General features: G+C 43.5%; 1 protein-coding gene across 1 annotated transcript in view; it reads right to left on the reverse strand.

The window, feature by feature from the left end:
* The window catches only part of stac (SH3 and cysteine rich domain), a 192307-nt gene that overhangs the window by 45928 nt on the left and 120435 nt on the right, over positions 1–25944 (reverse strand). The window contains exons 8-9 of the mRNA XM_070874791.1: positions 24519–24613; positions 3626–3677 (exon numbers count right to left, since the gene is read on the reverse strand). Coding sequence (XP_070730892.1) covers positions 3626–3677; positions 24519–24613 — 147 coding nt within the window. The remainder of the gene's footprint in view (positions 1–3625; positions 3678–24518; positions 24614–25944) is intronic.

Raw genomic sequence — 25944 nt, forward strand, 5'->3', positions numbered from 1 at the left:
TTCCCCAAGGGGCCTCGCACAATGGTATTGCTAATTAATCCTCTCTCATTACACAACACCCAGTCTAAGGTGGCCTCCCCCCTAGTTGGTTTCTCAACATATTGGTCTAGAAAACCATCCCTTATGGAAGGGTTTGATAGGTTAAATAGTGAAAGATAATTTCCAGTAGCGAGACCCTATCTTCCCTTTAGGAAGTTGATATTATTCACCCTATTCAGCGTACTGACTGCAAAATGCATATCAGGTTCCTTTAAGATCGAGGAAGTCCCTGCTCTCAGCCCCATTACCTTCGAGTCAGTGGCTTTGCTCGTCTGTACCCACACAAGGTCACAGGAAAGTTCAGTGCAAGGCCCGGATCCACCATTTCGAGTTATGGCGAGAATCCGCTGGAATGGCCAAGCAATTTCGGGACCGCTGTATTTATGTCAAGCAACTCTCCTCAGATATTTATCCTTCATGCAATATGCAGCCATTCACAGGGTTCTGACTTTACACACTAAGCAAAGGCACATGAAGAGTCAGAAAAGAGGTTGTAAATAAAAATTGATTTTGTAGAATTGCTACAATGATGTCTGAAAGCTATGCTTCAGAGCCTGTTGATGTGCTGTTCTCCCTTCCACTTTGCATTACAAGTTACTGATAAGTATTTAGTTTATTGGTTAGTGCATTCTTTTAGCAGTTCAACTTAATGTGGGAGAAATTGGGCTGGCCATTTTTTTTGGCGCTACATGGCCTAACAGTTGAAAATAGCGTCTGAGATGCATGCGCACACATCCGACGGAAAGTGGGCCAGAAACCTACTTGTTAAATGGGGTTTGCGCGTGCACTCCTAACATCCGCTAGCAGCATTTGGAGCAGTAAGATTATGAAATCAATCAGTGTGAAACGCTGATTTGATGCTAGCGCTGTAATTTTCGAACACCACATTCCAGCCTACGTCCTGTTTTAACCTCACACAGCTGAACACAATGTTAAATGGCATGAAGGACCCCACACCCCCTACTTAAAGGGATCAAGAACTACTTACAAGTTAGTTGTTGGATTATTTCTTCTGGCTGCTGGTGCAATTGTATGTGTTTTTGGAGGTTTCCTATACTTGGCTAAGTTTGAATAGTCTATAGGGAGTGGTCCGGCTGGTTCTGAAGTAGTTTTTTGTTCATTTAAAAGCTTGTGCTGAAACAAGCTGCTTCCGGACATCAGTACCCTGGTAGGCTTTCCTCTTAGAATTAAACATGACTGGGAGAATGAAGAGAAGCCATGCAGAGCCGGACAAGTTGCTAGAAGAAGGATGAGGCAGAGGAAGGGGAGGAGGGCTCTCAGCAGGAGGCCATACCCACCAAGGGTCTTTAGGGAGCAATTTCAGTGAGGACCAATGCTTGTGATAGCTTTAGTTCACTAAAGAGGTTGTGACTGAAAACTACCAACTGCTGCAGGTACAACTGCACCCACAGAGCAGGGCAAGGACTGCATTGCGTGTGGCTGTCAAGGTGACTGTAGTGCTTAACTTTTATGCATCTGATTCCTTCCAGGCTGCTGCTGGAGATATAAGCAACATCTCGCAGTCTGCAGTACATTGCTGCATATGGAACATCACTGAGGCTCTATGCAAGAGAGGCGGCTTCATCTCATTTCCTCTTGCCAGAGTTAAGCAGGCAGAGCAAGCATGAGAGTTTGAATGTTTTTCAGGGTTCCCCATGGTGCAGAGTGCCATTGACTGCACGCACATTGAACATAAGAACATAAGAACATAAGAATTAGGAACAGGAGTAGGCCATCTAGCCCCTCGAGCCTGCTCCGCCATTCAATAAGATCATGGCTGATCTGGCCGTGGACTCAGCTCCACTTACCCGCCCTCTCCCCGTAACCCTCAATTCCCTTATTGGTTAAAAATCTATCTATCTGTGATTTGAATAATTCAATGAGCTAGCCTCAACTGCTTCCTTGGGCAGAGAATTCCACAGATTCACAACACTCTGGGAGAAGAAATTCCTTCTCAACTCGGTTTTAAATTGGCTCCCCCCGTATTTTGAGGCTGTGCCCCCTAGTTCTAGTCTCCCCGACCAGTGGAAACAACCTCTCTGCCTCTATCTTGTCTATCCCTTTCATTATTTTAAATGTTTCTATAAGATCACCCCTCATCCTTCTGAACTCCAACGAGTAAAGACCCAGTCTACTCAATCTATCATCATAAGGTAACCCCCTCATCTCCGGAATCAGCCTTGTGAATCGTCTCTGTACCCCCTCCAAAGCCAGTATAGCCTTCCTTAAGTAAGGTGATCAAAACTGCACGCAGTACTCCTGGTGCGGCCTTACCAATACCCTACACAGTTGCAGAAGGACCTCCCTGCTTTTGTACTCCATCCCTCTTGCAATGAAGACCAACATTCCATTCGCCTTCCTGATTACCTGCTGCACCTGCAAACTAACTTGGGACATTGCCTTGCGTATGTCCCATGTCAACTCAGCTATTTTCTTGAACCAAAAGGGATGTTACTCCCTCAATGTAATATGTCACAAGGAATATTACAGAGCAAAACCTCGGCGTCCTTGTCCTTAAGCATCGCTTCCGCTGCATGGACCACTCTGGAAGCTCACTGCAGCACTAGGCAGAGCACGTGTCAAGATTTGAGGTGGTATACTGCATGCTGCACAACCTGGCCATTTTGAGGGAACAGCTCTTGCCACCACCTATCAGGTGAGAAGCTGAGGAGCAGGAGCACAAGGAGGAGGAGGAAGTGGACAATGTTTGTATGTAGACAGAATCGTAGAATTCTACTGCACAGGAGGAGCACTTTGTCCCTTGCACCTGCCATTTCCCCATATCCTTTTAAATGTTTATTTTTCAAGTATGTATCCAATTCCTTTTCAAATCTTTCACAATTATTTCTAATGAGCCATTCCGTGTCCTACCAACCCTCTACATAAAAATATTTTCTTAACATCTCAAAAAATAACAGTTCCAAAAACTGGTTGCGAGTGATGTAATTTTGATGCATATCAGAGATGATCTTTTGCAGCGAATGTGCAAAATGTGAGTCGGTGAACCTGGGCTGGGGTGCTGTAGCCATGCCTTTAACCCGTGCACTCTGTTAGTGCAGATTCCCCACGGGGAACATGTGGTTGCCCTTAATATTTCCAGACTTTTTTCCTTCCTTAACTACTGATGAAACAGATGCAGAGGACAATCCTCTGCGTGGAATTTGTATCAATAATATAAATGTAATAATGCCGGATGTGTTCAAAATTTAGTTACACATAACACACAGGGAAGTCTCTCCCCCAACCTTTGACCAGAGATGTCTGATATTACACAACCATGTTCAGGCATGTTTATTTGAATTTGATGTCTATAGGCCTAACTTTCTGAAGCACAATGTGCGGCTTGAAAGTCATCCTTTGTGAGTCTGTTATCTTATAATATTTTTACTCATTATTAAAGATTTCCTGGTTACCAAGGGGTAGAATCTCCACTGGGGGTTTTTCCCGATCTCCTGCTGTGTATGTAGTTTCCCGGGGTCTCTGCCGAATGTTCAACCGCCGAAGTTTTGGCGGGAGATTTACCCCAAGCATTTATTATCTGGTGGAATTATTTCTGATTACAGCCTACAAGATTAAGAAGCCTTACCTTCCACCATTCTTCATTGGAGTCATCGAGCAGAGAAACTCTGTCTCCAGCCCTGTGATTTTAAGCAAAGAGTTAATGTTAGCCTTTAAATGAACTGAACAAGCTTAAAACTTCCTCAATGATAGAGAAGGAAGAATCCTATTAATTTTTAATACGAGTATTATTCCCCACTACCGCTCCTATCAAGGCTGACACTTCAGTACAGTACCGAGGGAGTGCTACACGGTCAGAGGTGGCGTCTTTCAAATTAAATATCTGACTACTCAGAAGGATATCGCCAATCTAAGAAGAGCAGGGTGTTCTCCTGCTCAGCATTCTACCCTCAATCAACACCAACAATAATAAATTAATGGGTCATTTATTCACATGCTGTTTATGGAATCTTGCTGTGCACAAATTGGTGGCTGCATTTGCCTACAAAACACCAGAGACGGCATTTAAAAAGTGATTCATTGTCATGTATATACTTTTGGGATCACTAGCCACTAGATGGCATCATTGTTGGAGGCCATTGGGCTGCACGCACGTGTGTGCAGCCCAAGTATAAAAGGCCAGCCATTTTGTATATTAGTCACTTTGGGCCTTAATAAAGCAGAGCCAAGGTCATATCTCTTGGAGTTAAACTGTACTCAGTCTGATAGTTATTGCATACACATTATTTGATGACGAGGCAACAAGATCTTTGCATGTAAAAATGTGCACAACTGGATTATTGGAGCAATTTGTGGAAGGAGAAGATTGGGCAGACTTTGTGAGCCGTTTGAGCCAGTTCTTCATGGCCAACAAAATGGAGGAGGTCGGCGACGCAGATCGGCGCCGGGCGGTTTTCCTCACGGTTTGCGGTCCAAAAATTACAGTTTGATAAAGAATCTACTCCTGCCTGTAAGTCCAACAGAGAAGACGTATGAAGAATTGTGTACACTGGTACAGGACCACCTTAAGCCAGATGAAGGCATCATCTCGAGATACAGATTTTACAAGCACGTTCGCTCAGAGGGCCAGAATGCGGTAGAATTCGTTGCTGACCTGAGATGTCCAGCGGGACCGTGTAAGTTCGGGGCTGTGTTGGCAGACATGCTGCGGGACTTCTTTGTAATCGGCATCAACCACGAGGTGATCCTGCATAAACTACTGGTGGTGGAGACGTTGGACTTGAACAGGGCCATCACGATCGCTCAGTCATACATGACAACGGATAGAAGTCTAAAGCAGATATCAGTGAAAAATCAAAACTCGGCAAGTACTGTAAATATGATTGATTTGCCGTTCGGCAGAGCGGCATATGGTAGGGCCTATCTGACTGTGTACGCGAAACCTGTGGCTGCCCAAAGTCCGCCAGCGGGAATGCATCTGATTTTTCCGTGTTGGCATTGTGGGGGAAATCACCGGCACCAGCAGTGCCGATTTAAGCAATATAGTTGCAAAGGCTGTCTGAGGGTGGGGCATCTCCAGCCCAAATGTCCGCAGATGAGCAAGCGTGCTGCGATACGCCAGGTGGAGGATGATGGTCAGACTAGCACGGATCCGGATACGCAATCCGAGATACCAGAGAAGGAAGTGTATGGACTGTACTCTTTCCTAACAAAGATAAAAACCGATTATGATCAACGTGAAATTTAATGGGGTGCCGGTATCGATGGAACTGGACACGGGGGCGAGTCAATCGAAAATCAGCCTGAGGGCATTCGACAAGCTGTGGGATACTAAGGCTGTGAGGCCCAGGCCGAGTCCAGTCAATGTCAAGTTGCGCATGTACACCAAAAAACTCATAACGGTGATTGGCAGTGCCACAATTAAAGTTTCGTATGACGGTGTGGTTCACGAGTTACCGCTATGGATTGTCCCAGGCAATGGCCCAACGCTGCTTGGCAGGAATTGGCTTGAAAAAATCAGATGCGATTGGAACGACATCAAGGCGTTGTCATCGGAGAAAGATACATGTGCCCAAGTACTGAGCAAGTTCCCCTCACTGTTCGAACCAGGCATCGGCAACTTCACGAGAGCCAAGGTGCAGATCCACGTGGACTTGAATGCAAGACCCGTCCATCATAAAGCTCGGGCAGTTCCGTATATGATAAGGGAGAAGGTCAACATCGAACTGGACAGACTATGCGTGACGGGATCATATCACCGGTTGAATTTAATGAATGGGCCAGCCCCATTGTTCCTGTGCAGAAAAGTGATGGCACAGTCAGAATCTGTGGAGACTACAAGGCTACGATCAACAGGGTTTCGAAACAGGATCAGTTACCGAAGGCTGCTGACTTGTTTGCAACGCTAGCCGGGGGGAAGTCGTTCACCAAACTGGACGTTGGCCTACATGACACTGGAGCTGGTCAAGACGTCGACGAGACTTATGTGCATTAACAGGCATAAAGGACTGTTTATTTATCACAGGTGCCCTTTTGGAATTCGCTCGGCTGCAGCAATATTTCAGACAAACATGAGAGTCTACTGAAGTCCGTTCCCAGAACCGTTGCGTTCCAAGATGACATCCTAATCACAGGTCGTGATTCCGAGGAACATCTGAACAACCTGGAAGAGGTTTTACATCGTCTGGACAAAGTGGGACTAAGACTGAAATGCTCGAAGTGTGCCTTCATGGCACCAGAGGTCAAATTCCTGGGAAGAAAATTGCTGCTGACGACATCAGGCCCACGGACGTGAAAACCAAGGCCATCAAGAATGCACCCAAGCAGCAGAATGAGATGGAGCTGCATTCGTTCCTGGGTCTACTCAACTACTTTGGTAACTTTCTACCTAAATTGAGCACCTTATTAGAACAACTGCACATGCTGGTAAGAAAAGGCGACAACTGGGTGTGGGGTGCGTCTCAAGACAGAGCTTTTGAGAAAGCCACTAATCTGCTTTGCTCTAACAAGCTGCTAGTACATTATGACCCATGTAAACGTTCAGTATTGGCCTGTGATGCTTCGTCATATGGAATTGGTTGCATACTCCAACAAGCTAATGAGTCGGGTAAACTTCAACCAGTCGCGTATGCTTCAAAAGTTTGTCTAAAGCGGAAAGAGTCCACAGCATGGTAGAGAAAGAAGCACTAGCCTGTGTGTATGGGGTTAAAAAGATGCATTAGTACATGTTCGGTCTTCGGTTTGAACTGGAGACAGATCACAAGCTGCTCATTTCACTGTTCTCTGAAAACAAAGGTATCAATACCAATGCTTCATCCCGCATCCAGAGGTGGGCGCTGACATTATCCGCTTTATTCATTCGCCATAGACCTGACACCGAGAATTGTGCCGATGCTTTGGGCCATCTGCCGTTGCCCACACCGGTGGTGAAAATGCCACAACCGGCGGACCTATTGTTAGTTATTGATGCTTTTGAGTGAAGGAACCCCTGTCACGGCTCAACAAGTTAAAACCTGGACCAGCCAGGACCAGATTTTAAATCGGTGGTGAAAAGTTGCATCCTCAAAGGTGATTGGTCTGCCATACCCAAGCAAATGTGCGAGGAGACCAAACTTTACATTCGTCGCAAAGACGAACTGTCTATACAGTCGGATTGTAAACTGTGGGGCAATCGTGTTGTTATGCCCAAGAAAGGGAGAGAGAAATTTGTACGTGTGCGACATAGCACACATCCCGGTATTGTATGATGAAAGCCATCGCCAGGTCTCATGTATGGTGGCCGGGATTTGACTCTGAGCTGGAATCATGTGTGCATCAGTACAACACTTGCATGCAGCTCAGCAAAGCACCAGCGGAATCGCCGCTGAGTCTGTGGTCGCGGCCGTCCAAACCGTGGTCCAGGATCCACATAGACTTTGCAGGTCCCTTCCTGGGGAAGATGTTTTTAGTTGTGGTGGATGCATATTTGAAGTGGATAGAGTGTATAATCATGTCATCCAGAACATTCACAGCTACCATTGAGAATCTTAGTGTCATGTTCGCGACACATGGTCTGCCTGACATCGTTGTTAGCGACAATAGATCGTGCTTCACCAGTCAGGAGTTTCAAGAGTTCATGAAACTCAATGGTATCAAACATGTAAGGTCAGCACCGTTCAAACCGGCATCCAATGGGCAAGCAGAACATGCTGTCCAAATCATAAAGCAGAGTATGAAGCGAGTAACCCAAGGGTCACTGCAGACCTGCCTGTCATGCATACTGCTGAGTTACAGGACAAGACCACACACGGTTACTGGGGTCTCGCCTGCTGAACTAATGATGAAGAGAGGTCTTAAGACCAAGCTATCTCTTGTACACCCTGACTTGAATAATCATGTTGAATATAGAAGACAAAGTCAGCAAGGGTATCACAATCGCGCAGCTGTGTCACGCGATATTTCTGTAAATGATCCTGTATATGTTCTGAATTATGGTCAAGTGGATCGCTGGTACTGTCATGGCCAAGGAGGGCAACAGAGTATTTATTGTCAAGCTCAAAAATGGGCAAACATGCAGGAAACATATGGATCAGACAAAGCTGTGGCACACAGACGAACCGGAACAGTCGGAGGAAGAGATAATCGACGATCAACCAACCTACCCCCAGTCATCAGAGGACTCAGTGGTCATCAGTAAATCGGGACTTTCAATCATTGACATGTTCAATGAAAATGGACTTTCAATCCCTGACATGGCCATTGCCACTCCCACCATGTCAGCCACCCAGCCACCAGTCACAACAGACTCTGAACACTCGCCTAAGGAGTTGAGCTGAGACGGTCAACCTGATAGCGTAAAACACCGGACCGTCTGAATTTGTAAAAGACTGTGTTAATATCTCAGAGGGGAATATTGGGATCACTAGCCACTAGATGGTGTCACTGTTGGAGGCCATTGGGCTGCTCGTACGTGTGTGCAGCCCAAGTATAAAAGGCAAGCCATTTTGTATATTAGTCACTTTGGGCCTTAATAAAGCAGAGCCAAGGTCATACCTCTTGGAGTTAAACAGTACTCAGTCTAACAGTTATTGCATACAGAACACATTGGTTCTAAACTAGGGTCATCTTGAGAATGTGATAAGGTGCTATATAAATGCAAATTCTTTACATGGCAACAAAATGTGAGCTACAAAAGATATTTTTTGCATTTCAGTAAATGTTGGCAGTATTGACCTACTCTGATGACTCACTGACTAAATGCATTGTGTGATGTGGGGATTGGCCAAACAGAGCAGAAAGATCCTGGGTTTCACCTTGGGTATATGTTGAGTTCAGTTAGCTTGTGTGGAAATGTGTTTTTATCTAAGTTGCATTGTATTTTGTACCCTTTTCGATATAAAACAAAATGGAGTCCTGGTCCTTCCAGAAATTTCTGCAACAGACAGTCTGTTTGCATAAACAGCTAAACCTGGCTTGAAACGGCTGATAGCTAATTAATAGCCACCAGACAGCATGGAGACTTTCCTGCTGAGACAAGTACCACCTATGGTGCTCCCCGGTATTGTCCATGCAGCACCAGTTCCATTCCCCCCCCCGCCCTCCCCCCCTTAAGAGATACTCAAACTACCAGCCATTATTTCTTGTACAGGACTCATCCATTCTATGCAAAAAGATAACTGACCAGGAAACTGGACAATCCGGACACAATGCAAGGCCGGTAATAGCACATTATCACACTCTCATTGAGTAATGGCCGATTGGCCAACTAATAACCCTGACAAAGAAGACATTTGGAAACCATGTCAGGACAAGAATGTGGTAGTTAACTCTATCTGTATTCACTGACTGCAAAGACAGAGCCAATACACAGGAAGGGGCCATAACTTGTGTTTTTACTGTATAAATATCTCGTGAAACTGTACCATTTTGGAGGTCTTCACTTAGCCTTTGACTGAGTGAGACTTTTCCCTTGCTGCAAGTAAAATTAAAGGAACATCTGCCGGAGCTGAAGGTGTCAGTCGTATATTGCAAGTCGAGATTTCGACACTTGGCTGCTGGAGGGTACTCTTATTGGCCTCAGTGCTCCTTGGCTCGGGCTGGAAATGATCAGCCAAGGACCCCGCTGCTAATTGCCATGCAGTGACCAGTCTGAATGCCTGGTCAGGACAGGACAGAGCAGGTTCTGTTGTAATGACCCATCCTCTAACTTTTCTCTCCATTGTTGAATAGCCTGTTTGATATTCACTCTCTCCGTTTGTCACCGCTGGGGCATAATCCTGGAATTCATAATCCTGGAAAACCTAACAAATTAGTTTAAACCCTCCCCCACAGCACTAGTTAACCTCCATGTGAGGACATTAGTTCCAGCCCTATTCAGATGCAACCCATCCATCTTGAACAGGTCCCTCCTGCCCCAGAACTGGTCCCAATGCCCCAGGAATCTGAAGCCCTCCCTCCTGCACTACTTCTCAAGCCACGCATTCACCTGTACTATCTTCCTGTTTCTGTAATCACTCGCATGTGGCACTGGAAGTAATCCTGAGATTACCATCTTTGAGGTCCTGTGCTTTAATCTTTTTCCTAGCTCCTGAAACTCTGCCTGTAGGACCTCAACCCTTTTCCTACCTATATCATTGGTTCCAGTATGGACCACAACTTCTGGCTGTTCCCCTTCCCCTCACAGAACGTCCTACATTGAAGCAGTGAAGTGATTAGCACTTTCTATGAGCTCATCCCAACCCCAGCTGGCAAAGCAGAGAGTAGTGCTGGATATCTGTTTGCTCCAACCTCTGTTTGTTTAGTATTACTTTCTGCTGAGCAATGGAACTTTCATAGACACTTGTAAAGTTTCCATTATAAATCACACTCAGGAGAAAGCATTGGCTGTGGTGACAATACATCTTACAATGAAACCTTGCAGGCACACAAAGCAGTCTCTGGAACTCGAGCTGCATTAGTTTGAAATAGTGCCAAGAGAAGTTTTGACAGGCAAAATTGGAACTGCTGATACTTTGGGTGGGAGAGAAGGTGAAATTGAAAGGGGCCATTTTTAAGTTCAGGCCTCATTTACATCAAACCGGTGAACTGCGGGTACTAAACCGGTGTCTCAATGCAACTTGCCGGATGCAAGCTGGCTAATATTGAGATCTGGTAACATTTTACTTGTATTGGGTAAGGACAAGGGTGGTCTTTACGAAGCAGTGCTCTCAGCACAGTGGTTCACATGGTGGAGTATATATTAGGAATTCTAGCTGGAAAACAATGTTCCCCACACAATTTCCCCTCCAAATTTCTGATATGTGCTCCAATCACCCAAAGCTCTATACCAGGAGCTCAGACTATATTCAAGGGACTACCAGACAAGTTTGGGCAACCTGCCCTCATCATTTAACACACTAAGCCACGGTATCAGTCTGGTGTATCTGCAATTCAGGGAACAAGAACCTGGTGGTGCAGGGTCAGAAAAGGCAATAGGTGCTTGGAATGGGAACTTAAGAGACCCGAAGAGGATTCCTTGAATTTATTTTCGGCATCAGATGAGACTGGTAGCAGAGGAAAATCCAGCTCATAAAGTGCATCACACTGCTTCAATCAGATTCGCACATGTGCGCACATGATGATTTAACTACATGTGGGATGTGGGGAAGGCCAGCACATGTGAAGCAGCAATGTGGACCTCAGTTTATGTTATTGGCAGTGTTTTTAAATAGTTTTGTAAACATATATTACTTAAAAAGGCTAGCACTATACTGTAACCACAAAGTGAAGATGTCTTTTATCATTACAACAAATCATTTTCCAGAACTGGGAATGAACTGTTAAGTGTAAAACATAATTGTGTATTTACTATTAATAAATGTCTGAGAGAAAGAGAGTGTGTGAGAGAGAGAGAGACTGAGAGAAACAGTCAGAAAGAAAGAGTGAGGCAGAGAAAGTAAAAGATAGAGAAACAAGCAGAATTATTTTCTAGTTGCACTTTTTCCAGTATCAGACAGAGGCCGATAACATTCAGTGTAACTGATGCTCTGAATTTATTTGAATGAAGTCTATCTGATTTTATCATAAGTCACATTACCAGACAACCTGTTAGTTTAAACCCAAGTGCAAATCCAGTCAAAATAATTGCTAAAGTTGGCTAAATTGGATTGAATCACAATTCAAATCAAACGCTCAGCCTTAAAATGCAATTGCAGTTTTAATTTTTTTAAATTAATTCACGGGATGTGGGCGTCACTGGCAAGGCCAACATTTATTGCCTATCACTAACTGCCCTAGAAAAGGTGGTGGTGAGCTGCCTTCTTGAACTGCCGCAGTCCGTGTGGTGAAGGCACTCCTACAGTGCTGTTAGGTAGGGAGTTCCAGGATATTGACCCAGCAACAATGAAGAAACAGAAATATATTTTCAAGTCAGGATGGTGTGTGACTTGGAAGGGAACTCTAAGGTGGTCGTTTTGCCATGCGCCTGCCGCCCTTCTCCTTTTAGAGGTTGCGAGTTTGGGAGGTGCTGTCGAAGAAGCCTTGGCGAGTTGCTGCAGTGCAACTTGTAGATGGTACTTACTGCAGTCATGTTGTACTGGTGGTTAGAAGGAGTGAATATTTAAGGTGGTGGTTGGGTTCCGATCAAGCCGTCTGCTTTGTGCTGAATGGTGTCTCCTTTATTTAAGCTTAGAATACTGGTTTGAGATCCAACTTTCTCACCCTCCAACTGAATTTGAAATTCAACCATGCTATGGATCACTCATTCCTGGAGGATCCTTTACTGGATCATCATTTATTAATCCTGTCTCATTACATAGTACCAGATCTAAGATAGCCTGCTCCCTGGTTGGTTCCACAATGTACTGTTCAAGGAAACTGTCCCGGATACACTCTATGAACTCTTCCTCAAGGCTACCCTGGCCAATTTGCTTTGTCTAATCAACAAGGAGGTTAAAATCACCCATGGTTATTGCTGTTCCTTTTTTACAAGCCTCCATTATTTTTTGATTTATACTCCGTCCAACAGTGTAGCTACTGTTACGGGGCCTATAGACTTTGCCCACCAGCAACTTTTTCCCCTTATTATTCCTCATCTCCACCCAAACTGATTCAACATCTTGATCTTCTGAGACAATATCGTTTCTCACTGATGCACTGATCTCATCCTTTATTAACAGTACTACCCACCTCCTTTTCCTTTCTGTCAATCCTTCTGAATTGTCAAATACCCCATAATATTTAGTTCCCAGCCTTAGTCACCTTGCAACCACGTCTCTATAATGGCTATCAGATCATACCCATTTGAATCTATTTGTGCCATTAACTCATCTATTATGCTACGACTGCTGTGTGCATTCAGATAAAGAGCTTTTAAATGTGATTTTTTAAATCATTTTTTTCCTGCTTTATGAATCACTTTCTGATTCACCTTTATGTTTATACATTCTGTCCCTTCCTGGCATGCTCTGTTTTCATTTCCCCCAGTGCTACCCTGCTCTATTGCCTTCTCTTTATTCTTTGACTTTTAAATTTTTGTTAACCTGAACCCTCCCCCCACCCCCCCCCCAGTAATTAGTTTAAAGCCCTCTCTACAGCCCTAGTTATTTGATTCGCCAGGACCCTAGTCCCAGCACGGTCTAAGTGGAGCCCATCCCAATGGAACAGCTCCCTCTTACCCCAGTACTGGTGCCAGTGTTCCACAAACAATACCCATTTCTCCCACGTCATTAATCTTTTTTCTGACCCGCTTACTCCACCCGTCATTACCTCTGATCAAAAATCACCCCAGCCCCCTCTATATTTCCCTTATAAATATCTGTCCACACACAATCAATCAAGGAACTTGCCATCCACAATCTCATTATTGACAAAGAACATTGATATCCTGGCTTTTCCTGAAACTTTGCTGTTGGATGGCAAAATCTTCCCCATACTGAAACCTCCCTAATTTCCACTAATTGCCCCTCCCAAACCCCATGGTGGCGATGTGGCCCTTATCACCAATTTATACCTTGATCTCATCCCACCTACTCCCCGAGCACCTTCTCCTCCTTCAACCACATAACTTGACTGATTGTCAGTCAGCAGGGTAGGGGGTAACCAAGGAGAGACAGAAGTGGAGATCCTGCAGACACTGGTCCTGTCCAACAGGTACAATGGATGTGATACCTGTGAGGATAAGGAGAAAGGCTACAGAGAGGACAGCCACAATGCTGAGTTGGCACTGTGGAGCAGGAGACTGTCTAAAAGAACAGAAATGTAATAATTATAGGGGATTCAATAATTAGTGGGATAGATAGCACCCTCTGCAGCCATAATGAAGAGTCCTGAAGAATGCGTTGGCTACCTGGTAGCCAGAGTAAGGGATATCTCAATGCGGTTGGAAAGGAATTTGGAAAGGGAGGGGGGGGGGAGATCCATTTGTCGTGGTCCATGTCAGGACCAATGACAAAGGGAAGAAAAGCGAGGAGGTTCTGCTGAGGGAGTATCAGGAGTTTGGAACTAAATTAAAATGCAGGACCTCAAGGGAGGTAACTTCAGGATTATTGAGCCATGAGCTAATTGGCATAGGGACAAACAGATCAGAAAGGTGAGTATGTGGGTGAGAAGGAGGGGTTCTATTTCATGGTACACTGGCATCAGTACTGGGACAGGAGGAAGCTGTACCATTGGCATGGGCTACCTGGTAGCCAGAGTAAGGGATATTACAAGGCATTTGAAAGGAATTTGAAAAGGGAGGGGAAAGATCCAGTTGTCATAGTCCATGTTCTGAACCGGATTGGGACCAAGGTCCTAGAGGAAAGAATAAATAGTGTGGTTAAAAACTAATAAATTGGGGGGTGGGGGGGAGTGCTCAGTCAGAAACAATAGTTTAAAGGTATAAAAAGGGATTAGAGCAGAGTTCAGGTCACAAACAGTGATATAGATACTCCAATTGAAGGGAATATTAAAATAATGAAAGTAGTTACAACCGGAGTGACAAATGAGTAACGTGTAATATTAAACGGTGTGAGAAGGACAGCACCAGAGCAGAAGGACAGGTTAGAGTCTCTTGCCCAAATAAGAGTTTTATGTACTAATGCATGGAGTATAAGAAATAAATTGAGTAAATTACAGGCTCACATACAATTTAGAGAGACATGGCTGCAAGCTGGTCATGATTGAGAGTTAAATATTCCAGGCTATAAGGTCTTTAGAAGGATTGAGAAACTGGAAGAGGAGGAGGGGTAGCCTTAGTGAATAAAATACTATTACAACATTAGTAAGGAAAAACAATCAGGGGAGAATTGAGGAAGAGGAGAAGACTTAAAACTGTAATGGGAGTTGTCTACAGGCCTCGAGATAATAGCAATGAAGAGGTAAGTATGTATCAATTCACAGATTAGAGAGGCTTGTAGGGAAAGCAAAGTTATTTTAATGGGAGATTTTAATTTTCATATAGGTTGGGAAATGCGAGTAGTTCAAGTCAGAATGGAAGTAAATTTCTTCAGTACATTCAAGATAGTTTCTGGAGCAATATAGATCTAGCTAACATGGTACATTGGTGGGTTTTTTGGTGCATGGTCTTAAAATTTACAGTGGGATCTCAGTTATCTACAAGAAAGGCAGACTGGGTTTTCATAAAGTGAGTAAATACAACTGAGTGTAACTGATTTCCCACAGATCCCGGGTTACTGGCCCAGCAGGATAAGTAGTTGTTATCTAGATGGCCAGTTCCTGCTGGAATTTACCATTCTGTATTGAAATGAATTCAGGACACCAGGGGAATACGAGTTTCATGTCGGAGACCAGCAGAGTCAGGTTGCCAACACTTTGTTTCACGAAAGTGCATTTTGCATTTAAAATGGAAACATTTAAACCAAACCAGTGTCAGATTGTAAGGGGGTAGAGTATTGTAAGGGGATAAAGATGTCACCAAAGTGGAAGTAGACAGACTGATGGTCACTAAAGTGGATACTGAAGGTAGTGAATTGATCTGACACATAAAATGGTCCAGATTATAGGGCTCATCAGTATTAGGAGGTTGTGAGGAATCGGGAGTTCCTCCACCTCACAGTAGAGATTGTAATATATCACCTATTGACAGATTGTATGTAAAACTCGCTTATGTCAGTAACCAGTGGGGTGCCGCAGGGATCAGTGCTGGGACCCCAACTATTTACAATCTATATTAATGACTTGGAGGAAGGGACATAGAAACATAGAAAATAGGTGCAGGAATAGGCCATTCAGCCCTTCTAGCCTGCACCGCCATTCAATGAGTTCATGGCTGAACATTCAACTTCAGTACCCCATTCCTGCTTTCTCGCCATACCCCTTGATCCCCCTAGTAGTAAGGACCTCATCTAACTCCTTTTTGAATATATTTAGTGAATTGGCCTCAACAACTTTCTGTGGTAGAGAATTCCACAGGTTCACCACTCTCTGGGTGAAGAAGTTCCTCCGCATCTCGGTCCTAAATGGCTTACCCCTTATCCTTAGACTGTGACCTCTGGTTCTGGACTTCCCCAACATTGGGAACATTCTTCCTGCATCTAACCTGTCTAACCCCGTCAGAATTTTAAATGTTTCTATGAGGTCCCCTTTCATTCTTCTGAACTCCAGTGAATACAAGCCCAGTTGATCCAGTCTTTCTTGATAGGTCAGTCCCGCCATCCCGGGAATCAGTCTGGTGAACCTTCGCTGCACTCCCTCAATAGCAAGAATGTCCTTCCTCAGGTTAGGAGACCAAAACTGTACACAATACTCCAGGTGTGGCCTCACCAATGCCCTGTACAACTGTAGCAACACCTCCCTGCCCCTGTACTCAAATCCCCTTGCTATGAAGGCCAACATGCCATTTGCTTTCTTAACCGCCTGCTGCACCTGCATGCCAACCTTCAATGACTGATGTAGCATGACACCCAGGTCTCTTTGCACCTCCCCTTTTCCTAATCTGTCACCATTCAGATAATAGTCTGTCTCTCTGTTTTTACCACCAAAGTGGATAACCTCACATTTATCCACATTATACTTCATCTGCCATGCATTTGCCCACTCACCTAACCTATCCAAGTCGCTCTGCAGCCTCACAGCATCCTCCTCGCAGCTCACACTGCCACCCAACTTAGTGTCATCCGCAAATTTGGAGATACTACATTTAATCCCCTCATCTAAATCATTAATGTACAGTGTAAACAGCTGGGGCCCCAGCACAGAACCTTGCGGTACCCCACTAGTCACTGCCTGCCATTCTGAAAAGTACCCATTTACTCCTACTCTTTGCTTCCTGTCTGACAACCAGTTCTCAATCCATGTCAGTTCACTACCCCCAATCCCATGTGCTCTAAGTTTGCACATCAATCTCTTGTGTGGGACCTTGTCGAACGCCTTCTGAAAGTCCAAATATACCACATCAACTGGTTCTCCCTTGTCCACTCTACTGGAAACATCCTCAAAAAATTCCAGAAGATTTCTCAAGCATGATTTCCCTTTCACAAATCCATGCTGACTTGGATCTATCATGTCACCTCTTTCCAAATGCACTGCTATGACATCCTTAATAATTGATTCCATCATTTTACCCACTACCGATGTCAGGCTGACCGGCCTATAATTCCCTGTTTTCTCTCTATCTCCTTTTTTAAAAAGTGGGGTTACATTGGCTACCCTCCACTCTATAGGAACTGATCCAGAGTCAATGGAATGTTGGAAAATGACTGTCAACGCATCCACTATTTCCAAGGCCACCTCCTTAAGTACTCTGGGATGCAGTCATCAGGCCCTGGGGATTTATTGGCCTTCAATCCCATCAATTTCCCCAACACAATTTCCCGGCTAATAAGGATTTCCCTCAGTTCCTCCTCCTTACTAGACCCCCCGACCCCTTTTATAAACGGAAGGTTGTTCGTGTCCTCCTTCGTGAATACCGAACCAAAGTACTTGTTCAATTGGTCCGCCATTTCTTTGTTCCCCGTTATGACTTCCCCTGATTCTGACTGCAGGGGACCTACGTTTGTCTTTACTAACCTTTTTCTCTTTACATATCTATAGAAACTTTTGCAATCCGTCTTAATGTTCCCTGCAAGCTTCTTCTCATACTCCATTTTCCCTGCCCTAATCAAACCCTTTGTCCTCCTCTGCTGAGTGTAACGTAGCCAAGTTTGCCGATGATACAAAGATGGGAGGAAAAGCATTGTGTGAGGAGGGCACAAAATCTGAAAAAGGACATAGACAGGCTAAGTGAGTGGGCAAAAATTTGGCAGATGATGTATAATGTTGGAAAGTGTGAGGACATGCACTTTGGCAGAAAAAAATCAAAGAGCAAGTTATTATTTAAATGGAGAAAGATTGCAAAGTGCTGCTGTACAGCGGGATCTGGGGGTACTTGTGCATGAAACACAAAAGGTTAGTATGCAGGTACAGCAAGTGATCAGGAAGGCCAATGGAATCTTGGCCTTTATTGCAAAGGGGTTGGAGTATAAAAGCAGGGAAGTCTTGCTATAGTTGTACAGGGTATTGGTGAGGCCACACCTGGAATACTGCGTGCAATTTTGATTTGCATATTTACGAAAGGATATACTTGCTTTGAAGGCAGTTCAGAGAAGGTTTACAAGGTTGATTCCACAGATGAGGGGGTTAACTTATGAGGAAAGGTTGAGTAGGTTGGGCCTGTACTCTTTGGAATTCAGAAGAATGAGAAGTGATCTTATCGAAAAGTATAAGATTATGAGGGGGCTTGACAAGGCGGATGCAGAGAAGATGTTTCCACTGATAGGGGAGACTAGAACTAGAGGGCATAATCTTAAAATAAGGGGCCGCCCATTTAAAACTGAGATGAGAAATTTCTTCTCTGAGGGTTGTGAATCTGTGGAATGCGCTGCCTGAGAGAGCTGTGGGGGCTGGGACATTGAATAAATTTAAGACAAAAATAGACAGTTTCTTAACCGATAAGGGAATAACGGTTTATGGTGAGCGGGCAGGGAAGTGGACCTGAGTCCATGATCGGATCAGCCATGATCGTATTAAATGGCGGAGCAGGCTTGAGGGGCCATATAGCCTACTCCTGCTCCTATTTCTTATGTTCTTAGAACCAACAAGAGGGCAGGCCATACTCGATTTAGTAATGGGTAATGAGCCAGACTTAGTTAGTAATCTTACAGTAAGGGAACATTTATTTAACAGTAATCATAATGTGATTGAATTTAATGATAGATTTGAAAAGGAGAATCTTAACACGGTTACTAAATTTCTTGATTTTGGTAAGGCTGTAATGGGATGAGACAGAGACTGACGACAACAAACTGGTCAAACTTATCGGTAAAACTACAGGTGAACAGTGGGAGGTGTTCAAAAAAGAATTTAGTTTAATACAGGACCAACTTACACCCCTATGGGGAAAGAGCTCTACTTAGCAAATAAAACAGGTTAACAAAAGAGGTGAGAGATAGCATAAAACTAAAGAAAAAAGGATATAAAAGTGCAAGGAGTAGGTTAAATCCAGGGGGCTGGAAGAGATATAAAGAACAGTAAAGGAAGACAAACAAGATAGTAAGAGCTGCAAAAAGGAATACATAAAGAAACTTCCAAGGGATATCAAGATGAACAGAAAAAGTTTTTACAATTATATTAGAAGGAAGAGGAAAGTCAAGGGGGCTGTGGTCCCTTTAAAAAGATGGGTAATATTGCAAATCAAAATAAGGAAACAGCAGACTTGCTGAATAATTACTTTGTGTCATTCTTCACAGTAGAAGAGGATAATATTCCTGACATTTCAGGGAAATTAATAATGACTGAAGGATTGGAATTCACAAAAGTTAACACAAGCAAGAAAATAGTATTAGAAAAAACAATGGCACTAAAGACCGACAAATCCCCAGGATATGATGGTTTCCACCTCATGGTTTTAAATAAAGTAGGTTAGGTAACGGCAGACGTTTTAGCTATAATCTTCCAAAGCTCTCTCACTTCAGAAATTGTCTCTTAAGATTGCAAAATTGCAAATGTAATTCTATTACTTAAGAAGGGCGAGAGCGAGAGATACCAGGAAATTACAGACCTGCTAGTCTAACATCTGTTGTGGGAAGTTATTCGAACCTATATTTAAGGACAGAGTGACTGAGTACTTAGATAAATTTGAGTGGATTAGAGAAAGCCAACATGGATTTGTAAAAGTAGGTCATGTCTAATGAATCTAAATGAACTTTTTGAGGAATTACTTCAAGTAGTGGACAAGGAAATGCCTATGGATGTAGTTTATATGGACTTCCAGAAGGCATTCAATAAAGTTCTTCATAAGAGACAGTTCGCAAAAATTAAAGGTCATAGAATTGAAGGCAAATGATTGACCTGGTTGGGAGATTGATTACTTCAAAAAGTACCTCTTTGGCTGTAAAATGCTTTGGGAATCCAGTGGTCGTGAAAGGCGCTATATAAATGCAAGTCATTCTTTTGCTCATTAGTTGTGTCTCACAAGGATCTGAGCTGGGGCCTCAACTATATATTTATTACTTATTTAAATAACACAATAGAGAGCCATATATTCAAGTTTGCCAATGACACAAAGATTGGTAGTATAGTAAGTAGTGTAGTTGGGAGCATAAAATGACAGAGACATTGACCAATTAACTGAATGGGCGAAACCGTGGTAGACGGAATTCAACGCAAGTAAGTGTGAGGCCATCCATTTTGGACCAAAAAAGGATAGATCGGAGTATTATTTAAATGATGAAAAGCTAGGAACAGTAGATGTCCAAAGAGATTTAGGGGGTCCATATACACCGATCACTAAAATGTAGTCATCAGGTACAAAAATATAATCCAAAATGCTAATGGAATGTTAACCATTTTAACTAGAGGGCTAGAATATTAAAGGGAAGTTTTGCTACAGCTATAAAAAGCCCTGGTTAAACCACATCTGGAGTACGGTGTACAGTTCTGGGCACTGCATCTTAGAAAGGATATATTGGCATTGAAGGAGTGCAGCCCAGATTCACCAGAATGTTATCAAGGTTCAAAGGGTTAGATTATGAGGAGAGAATACATAAACTAGGCTCTTATTCCCTGGAATATAAAAGTTTATTAGGGTTTTGAAAGGAATTGATAGGGTAGATCGAGAGAAACTTTTCCACTGCTCAGGGGGGCGTGGAAGGTCAGGAACTCTGGGAGAAAACTCAGGAACTTGTTGGGGTGGGAGCATGGCAAGAAGAGTGATCCAGGTGTAAAGGAGTGGGGGTGGGGGAGGGGAATGAGATCAAGGACGTGATCCAGATGGGAAGGTAGATCATGTTCTCCCACCTTGTTTGGCCTAGATCACGTTCTTCCACCCCCCACCCACTTTATACCAGCACCACATTCTCTCTTCTCCTTCATCGCCAACTATTCCGACTCGACTACTCCAATGTCCTCCTGGGAAGCTTCCATCTTCCAACCTCAATGAGCTTGAGCTCATCCAAAACTCTGCTGCATAGCCGTCGGGAGGTCCCACGCATGCGGCTTACCTGCTTTTGAATGGGAGAGATCGTGCATGCGCAAAATTTTTAATGGGTTGCGCAGCCCGTTAAAGGGACTGTGCACCCAAATAAAGATTGGGGGGGAACATTGTCCACCAACACCCTGATTTTAAAATACTCATTCACATATTGAAATCCCTCCATGGCCTGACACCTTCCTACTTGGACTCGGCAGTGTTTATCTAAGACATTCATTCTTGGAATGTGGGCATTGCTGGCAATTATTGCCCATCCCTAATTGCCTTTGAGAAGATGGAGGTGAACCACCTTCTTGAACCACTGCAGTCCGTGTGGTGAATTATACTGAAGGTTTAATTCTTCTGTAATTTCTGCTCCAGTCCATTTTGATTTAGATATTCAAATTCAGTTGGGAGAGTTTTATTTTTATTCCTTTTAATGGTACTTTAAAAAAAAATTTTCTTCCATCCCTATTTTGTTTCACTCCCCATGACTTGCATCACTCCCAGTCAAATGAATAGACTGTCACTTTGCTCTTAGGTCAGCTTCACTTTATTACTGCATTCATGTTGCTGTTTTGCTCCAAAAAGTTAGCCCTAATTTTAGAGGGCTAGGAAGCGGGTAGGGGGAAGGAGGGTTGGTTGACACAGTAATATAAATGCGATAGTGCTCGTTCCCCTGGTGACACGGAGTACCACTTCAGAAGGCAGTGCTCCCCGGTTACTGGAGGCAAAGTGCCCGACTGTGGACACAGAGACCAACACCGTATTTTGCAGCCGCAGACAGGCCAAGCTGCCAGCCAGCCCCACCATACACAGCCATCAGTGCAATTTTTCTGCACTACTGTAAAAGCTGCCCCTTCGACATTCCCTCTGATTTCCCCTCCTGCTCTGTGGAAAATTGCCTGGCCTCAGTTTGATTTGTCAGCCTAGCACAGCATGGCCGACATAATTTGATATCGGGAATCGCAGATATGAACACACAACCTACCACTCCATGGGGTTGATATTCCGACCCACACCACCTGAGATCCAAAGACACTTGGGTGCTAGGAGAGACGTCTATTTCACACTCAATGGGCTTGGCAATGCTGGTGGGATATGCCTACTCCATTAGGACCCTGTGTGTCAATTGTATACAAGGTTCATCAAGGCAAAATTTGAATTGCAGACACGGCCTTCTGACCATAATGCGGATGATGCACCCGAGAAACAACCCAGCCGCTCAATAAAACACTGAAAAGTGTAGAGGAGCAAAGGGATCTTGGAGTGCAGGTCCACAGATCCCTGAATGTAGCAGGCCAGTTAGAGAAGGTGGTTAAGAAGACATATGGAATACAAGAGCAAGGAGGTTATGCTTGAACTGTATAAAACACGGGTTAGGTCACAGCTGGAGTACTGTGTGCAGTTCTGGTCACCACGTCACAGGAAAGATGTGATTACACTGGAAAGGGTGCAGAGGAGATTTACAGGAATGTTGCCTGGACTGGAGAATCTTGGCTATGAGGAAAGATTGGAGATGCTGGGTCTGTTTTCTTTGGAACAGAGGAGGCTGAGAGGAGACCTGATTGAGGTGTATAAAATTATGAGGGGCCTGTATAGAGTGGATAGGAAGGACCAGATTCCCTTAGCAGAGGGGTCAACAATCAGGGGACATAGATTTAAAGTAATTGGGGGGAGGTATAGAGGAGATATAAAGGGAAATTTCTTTACCCAGAGGGTAGTGGGGCTCTGGAACTCACTGCCTGAAAGGGTGGTAGAGGCAAAAAGCCTCACCACATTTAAAAAATACTTGGATGTGCACTTAAAGTGCCGTAACCTTCAGGGCTATGGACCAAGAGCTGGAAAGTGGGATTCAGCTGAATAGCTCTTATCAGCCAGCGCGAACACGATGGGCCGAAATGGCCTCCTTCCGTGCTGTAAATTTCTATGATTCTATGAATGCCCATTGTAAAGGAGGGCTGTGTAGAATGGGAAAAGGTTTGTACTTGATGGATCTAATCTTCCACTAGGGTCACCAGATTACCCTGAGGTTTGCCATCAAAAGGCCAACGTATCATCATTGTGTACCCTCCATAAAAAATGGTACTTGCAAAGATGGAACTTGTTATATATGCAGACTATAGATATACTCTCTGTGTAGTCACTGTATAGTTGCATAAGATGGACCTGATGTACTATCAATAAGCTTTACACTGTGTATATACATGCTGGCACCACTAGGGGGTGCAACTGGTGGAGACCGGGTTTCCTGCCCTGGTGGCAGGGGCTGCATAAAAGGGGAGCCACCATGTGGCTGCCTCACTCTGGAGTTTGGAATAAAGGACCAAGGTCACTACAGTTTGAGTACAACACATTGCCTCGTGCCGTCATTCATAAGTACATTACAGACATAATAGAACTCCAACGTATTTGCACCACTATGCAGTCCTTATATGGATTTAAGTTTAGTTAAAGATAGCCCCTGATCAGTTCCTGTACCATGCAGAGTAAAGAGAGTAAGGGAAAACTGCAAAAAATCAAAATAAATGTGCTGGAAATTACACAGGTCAAAAATTTCTCCAGATAGTCATCCAGTTTTAATGAAAGCTCTGGGACATGAATCTGTCTTTGCTCCTTTTAGATACTGATGGACATAATGGGGCTGATTTTACAATGGTGAGCCTCCATGAAAGGAAAATCATGACAATTTCTTGATTTGTGCTCCTATGGGGTGTGGCTCCCTTCTATGAGCGTGTGTGCATAAAATCGACCCATCATTTCTGCTATTAATGTCTCCTGAAAGATAAATGTGGCTCATAGCTTTGCTTTTTTGCGTGTCTATATCTATATATGTAGAGCTAATTCAAATGAATACCTTCATTATTACACCATCTGCTTCACCAACACAGCACAGAACTCGCTGTCAGCTCATCCGGCTGAGTCTCACATAGAAAAAGCAAAGCAACATGGCAGTGCAACAAATACAGAGAGGAAAAGATGTAAAGCTCTCTTGTTCCTTCTTCATTCCTTCTTTCTAAGGTCAAATTAAACACCTCTCATCGCATGTTACTTTTGCTTCCGTAAGTCATTGAATCATGGAAATTACAGCACAGAGGGAGGCCATTAAGCATATTGTGCTGTGCTACTGTTAGTTCTTCAGTTGCAGACTTCCACTCTGACATCCCATTCTCCATGATGGACCAAGGAAGTAAGACTGTGAAAGGTTATGTTTTAGCAAAGAAAGGAAATAAGATTGTGAAAGAATGTATGTTCTAGCACTTTAAAAAGCAAAGGTAATAACTCGTGTGGGGTCAGCATGTTCTGGACAATTATAATTATTTCTTACAGTTACACAAAGCAGAGAGACTGGCTTCAGGATCTGAATAGGCAGGCAGCATCTAGCTGGGAGTGCTCTGAATAATTCAGTGCAGCAGATTAATGTACTATTGTTGAACTCAGACATGAATGGTTTGATAGCGTAAAGTTTCTTATATAGATTAAATCGGATTAAACCGGACACATGCTGGTGCTTTAATTATTTTCCTAGAGGCTGAAAATTACAAAAACATTTTAGTAGATAAGTCTGAGGTCAGGAGATTAACAATAAAATTGCTTTCAAGCAGTTATTACTTACTGCATTTCCAGATCGTCATTCTCTTGTGGTATGAATCTGTACAAGGCGACATAATTGAACTGCTGCAATGTGTCCTTGTTTTCTGGCCCTTTCAGCTACAAAAAAAGAGAAATGGAAGTAAATAAAGCCACAAGAAACAAAGTGACTTCAGCCATCAGATTCCATCCTGTCTGATTTAGACCCCTTCATTTTGTCTCTATTTTCATATCTTTCATTGCACATTGTCCTACCCACTTTGCCATGATTTCAACACTTCACTCAATACTCACCTTATCCAAACAATATTGTGCATTTTCAATTCGCAATCGCTCATCCAACAAGCCCTCTTGGCTCAGTGATAGCACTCTTGCCTCTGAGTCAGAGGGTCATGGGCTCAAGTCCAATTACACAAATGTGAGCTGATATTTCAGTACTGAGGGAATGTTGCACTGTTGGAGATTAAACTAATGCCCCATCAGGTGGGCATAAAAGATCCCGTTGCACTATTTGAAGAAGAGCAGGGGAGTTCTCCCCAGTGTCATGGCCAATATTTATCTCTTAAACAATATCACTATCTGGTCATTATCTCATTGTTGTTTGTGGGACCTTGCTGTGTGCAAATTGGCTGCTGTGTTTCCTACATTACATTGAAGTGACAACACTTACAAAAAAAAAGTACTTCATTGGCTGTAAAGCACTTTAGGATGTCCTGAGGTCATGAAAGGCACTATATAAATGCAAGTCTTTCAATCAGGCGAAAAGGGCTAAGATCAGGATATCAAAGGGGAATTGAAGATTAATTGGGTCATCATTTGCTCCAGCAGGGCATCTAACAGCATCTTCCCTTAGTCAAACTTGCCCTTGCACAGTTAGGTTTTTTAATTTTTGGGTGGCAAGTTGCTGAAAGTACGAGTTGATAACATTGCAGCGAAGGAAACAGGGCATCTGGGACCTGAGTGAACAGGACAAGCAACTGTGTATCTCCCTAATCAATCAGATTGAAGCATTGTGAAACCAACAGCACAAGGACTAAGAAGGAAATATAAATGAGAGTGGGTGAATTCAATGTCAAAACGGGTAGAGAGAGCGAAATAGGCAGAAAGAAAGATTGGATTAAGGGAGAGTGAAAAATAGAGACAGAAAGGAAATGTAAAATTTTACATTTTTTAAATCTCCAACAACAATTAAAACCTGAAGGAATGAGACTCCTTACTTGTAATAATTAATTTTCAATGCCAGAGAAGTTGTTTTCTAATAATTAAGTTATTATGTCATTAAAAGGGTACTTAGACTGAAATAGACCAGACTTAAATTTCTGTGGTGAGTTTAGTTCGTATCTACCATGCAAATACAGCAATTTCACACCAATTAATGCATTTTAATGGTGAGCCTGCCAGCGAAATGCCATTTTCGCAGAACAGCACACCCTGGGCAGTAACTGTTGGAT

This window comes from Pristiophorus japonicus, chromosome 1, assembly GCF_044704955.1.
Source record: "Pristiophorus japonicus isolate sPriJap1 chromosome 1, sPriJap1.hap1, whole genome shotgun sequence".
Lineage (NCBI taxonomy): Eukaryota > Metazoa > Chordata > Chondrichthyes > Pristiophoridae > Pristiophorus > Pristiophorus japonicus.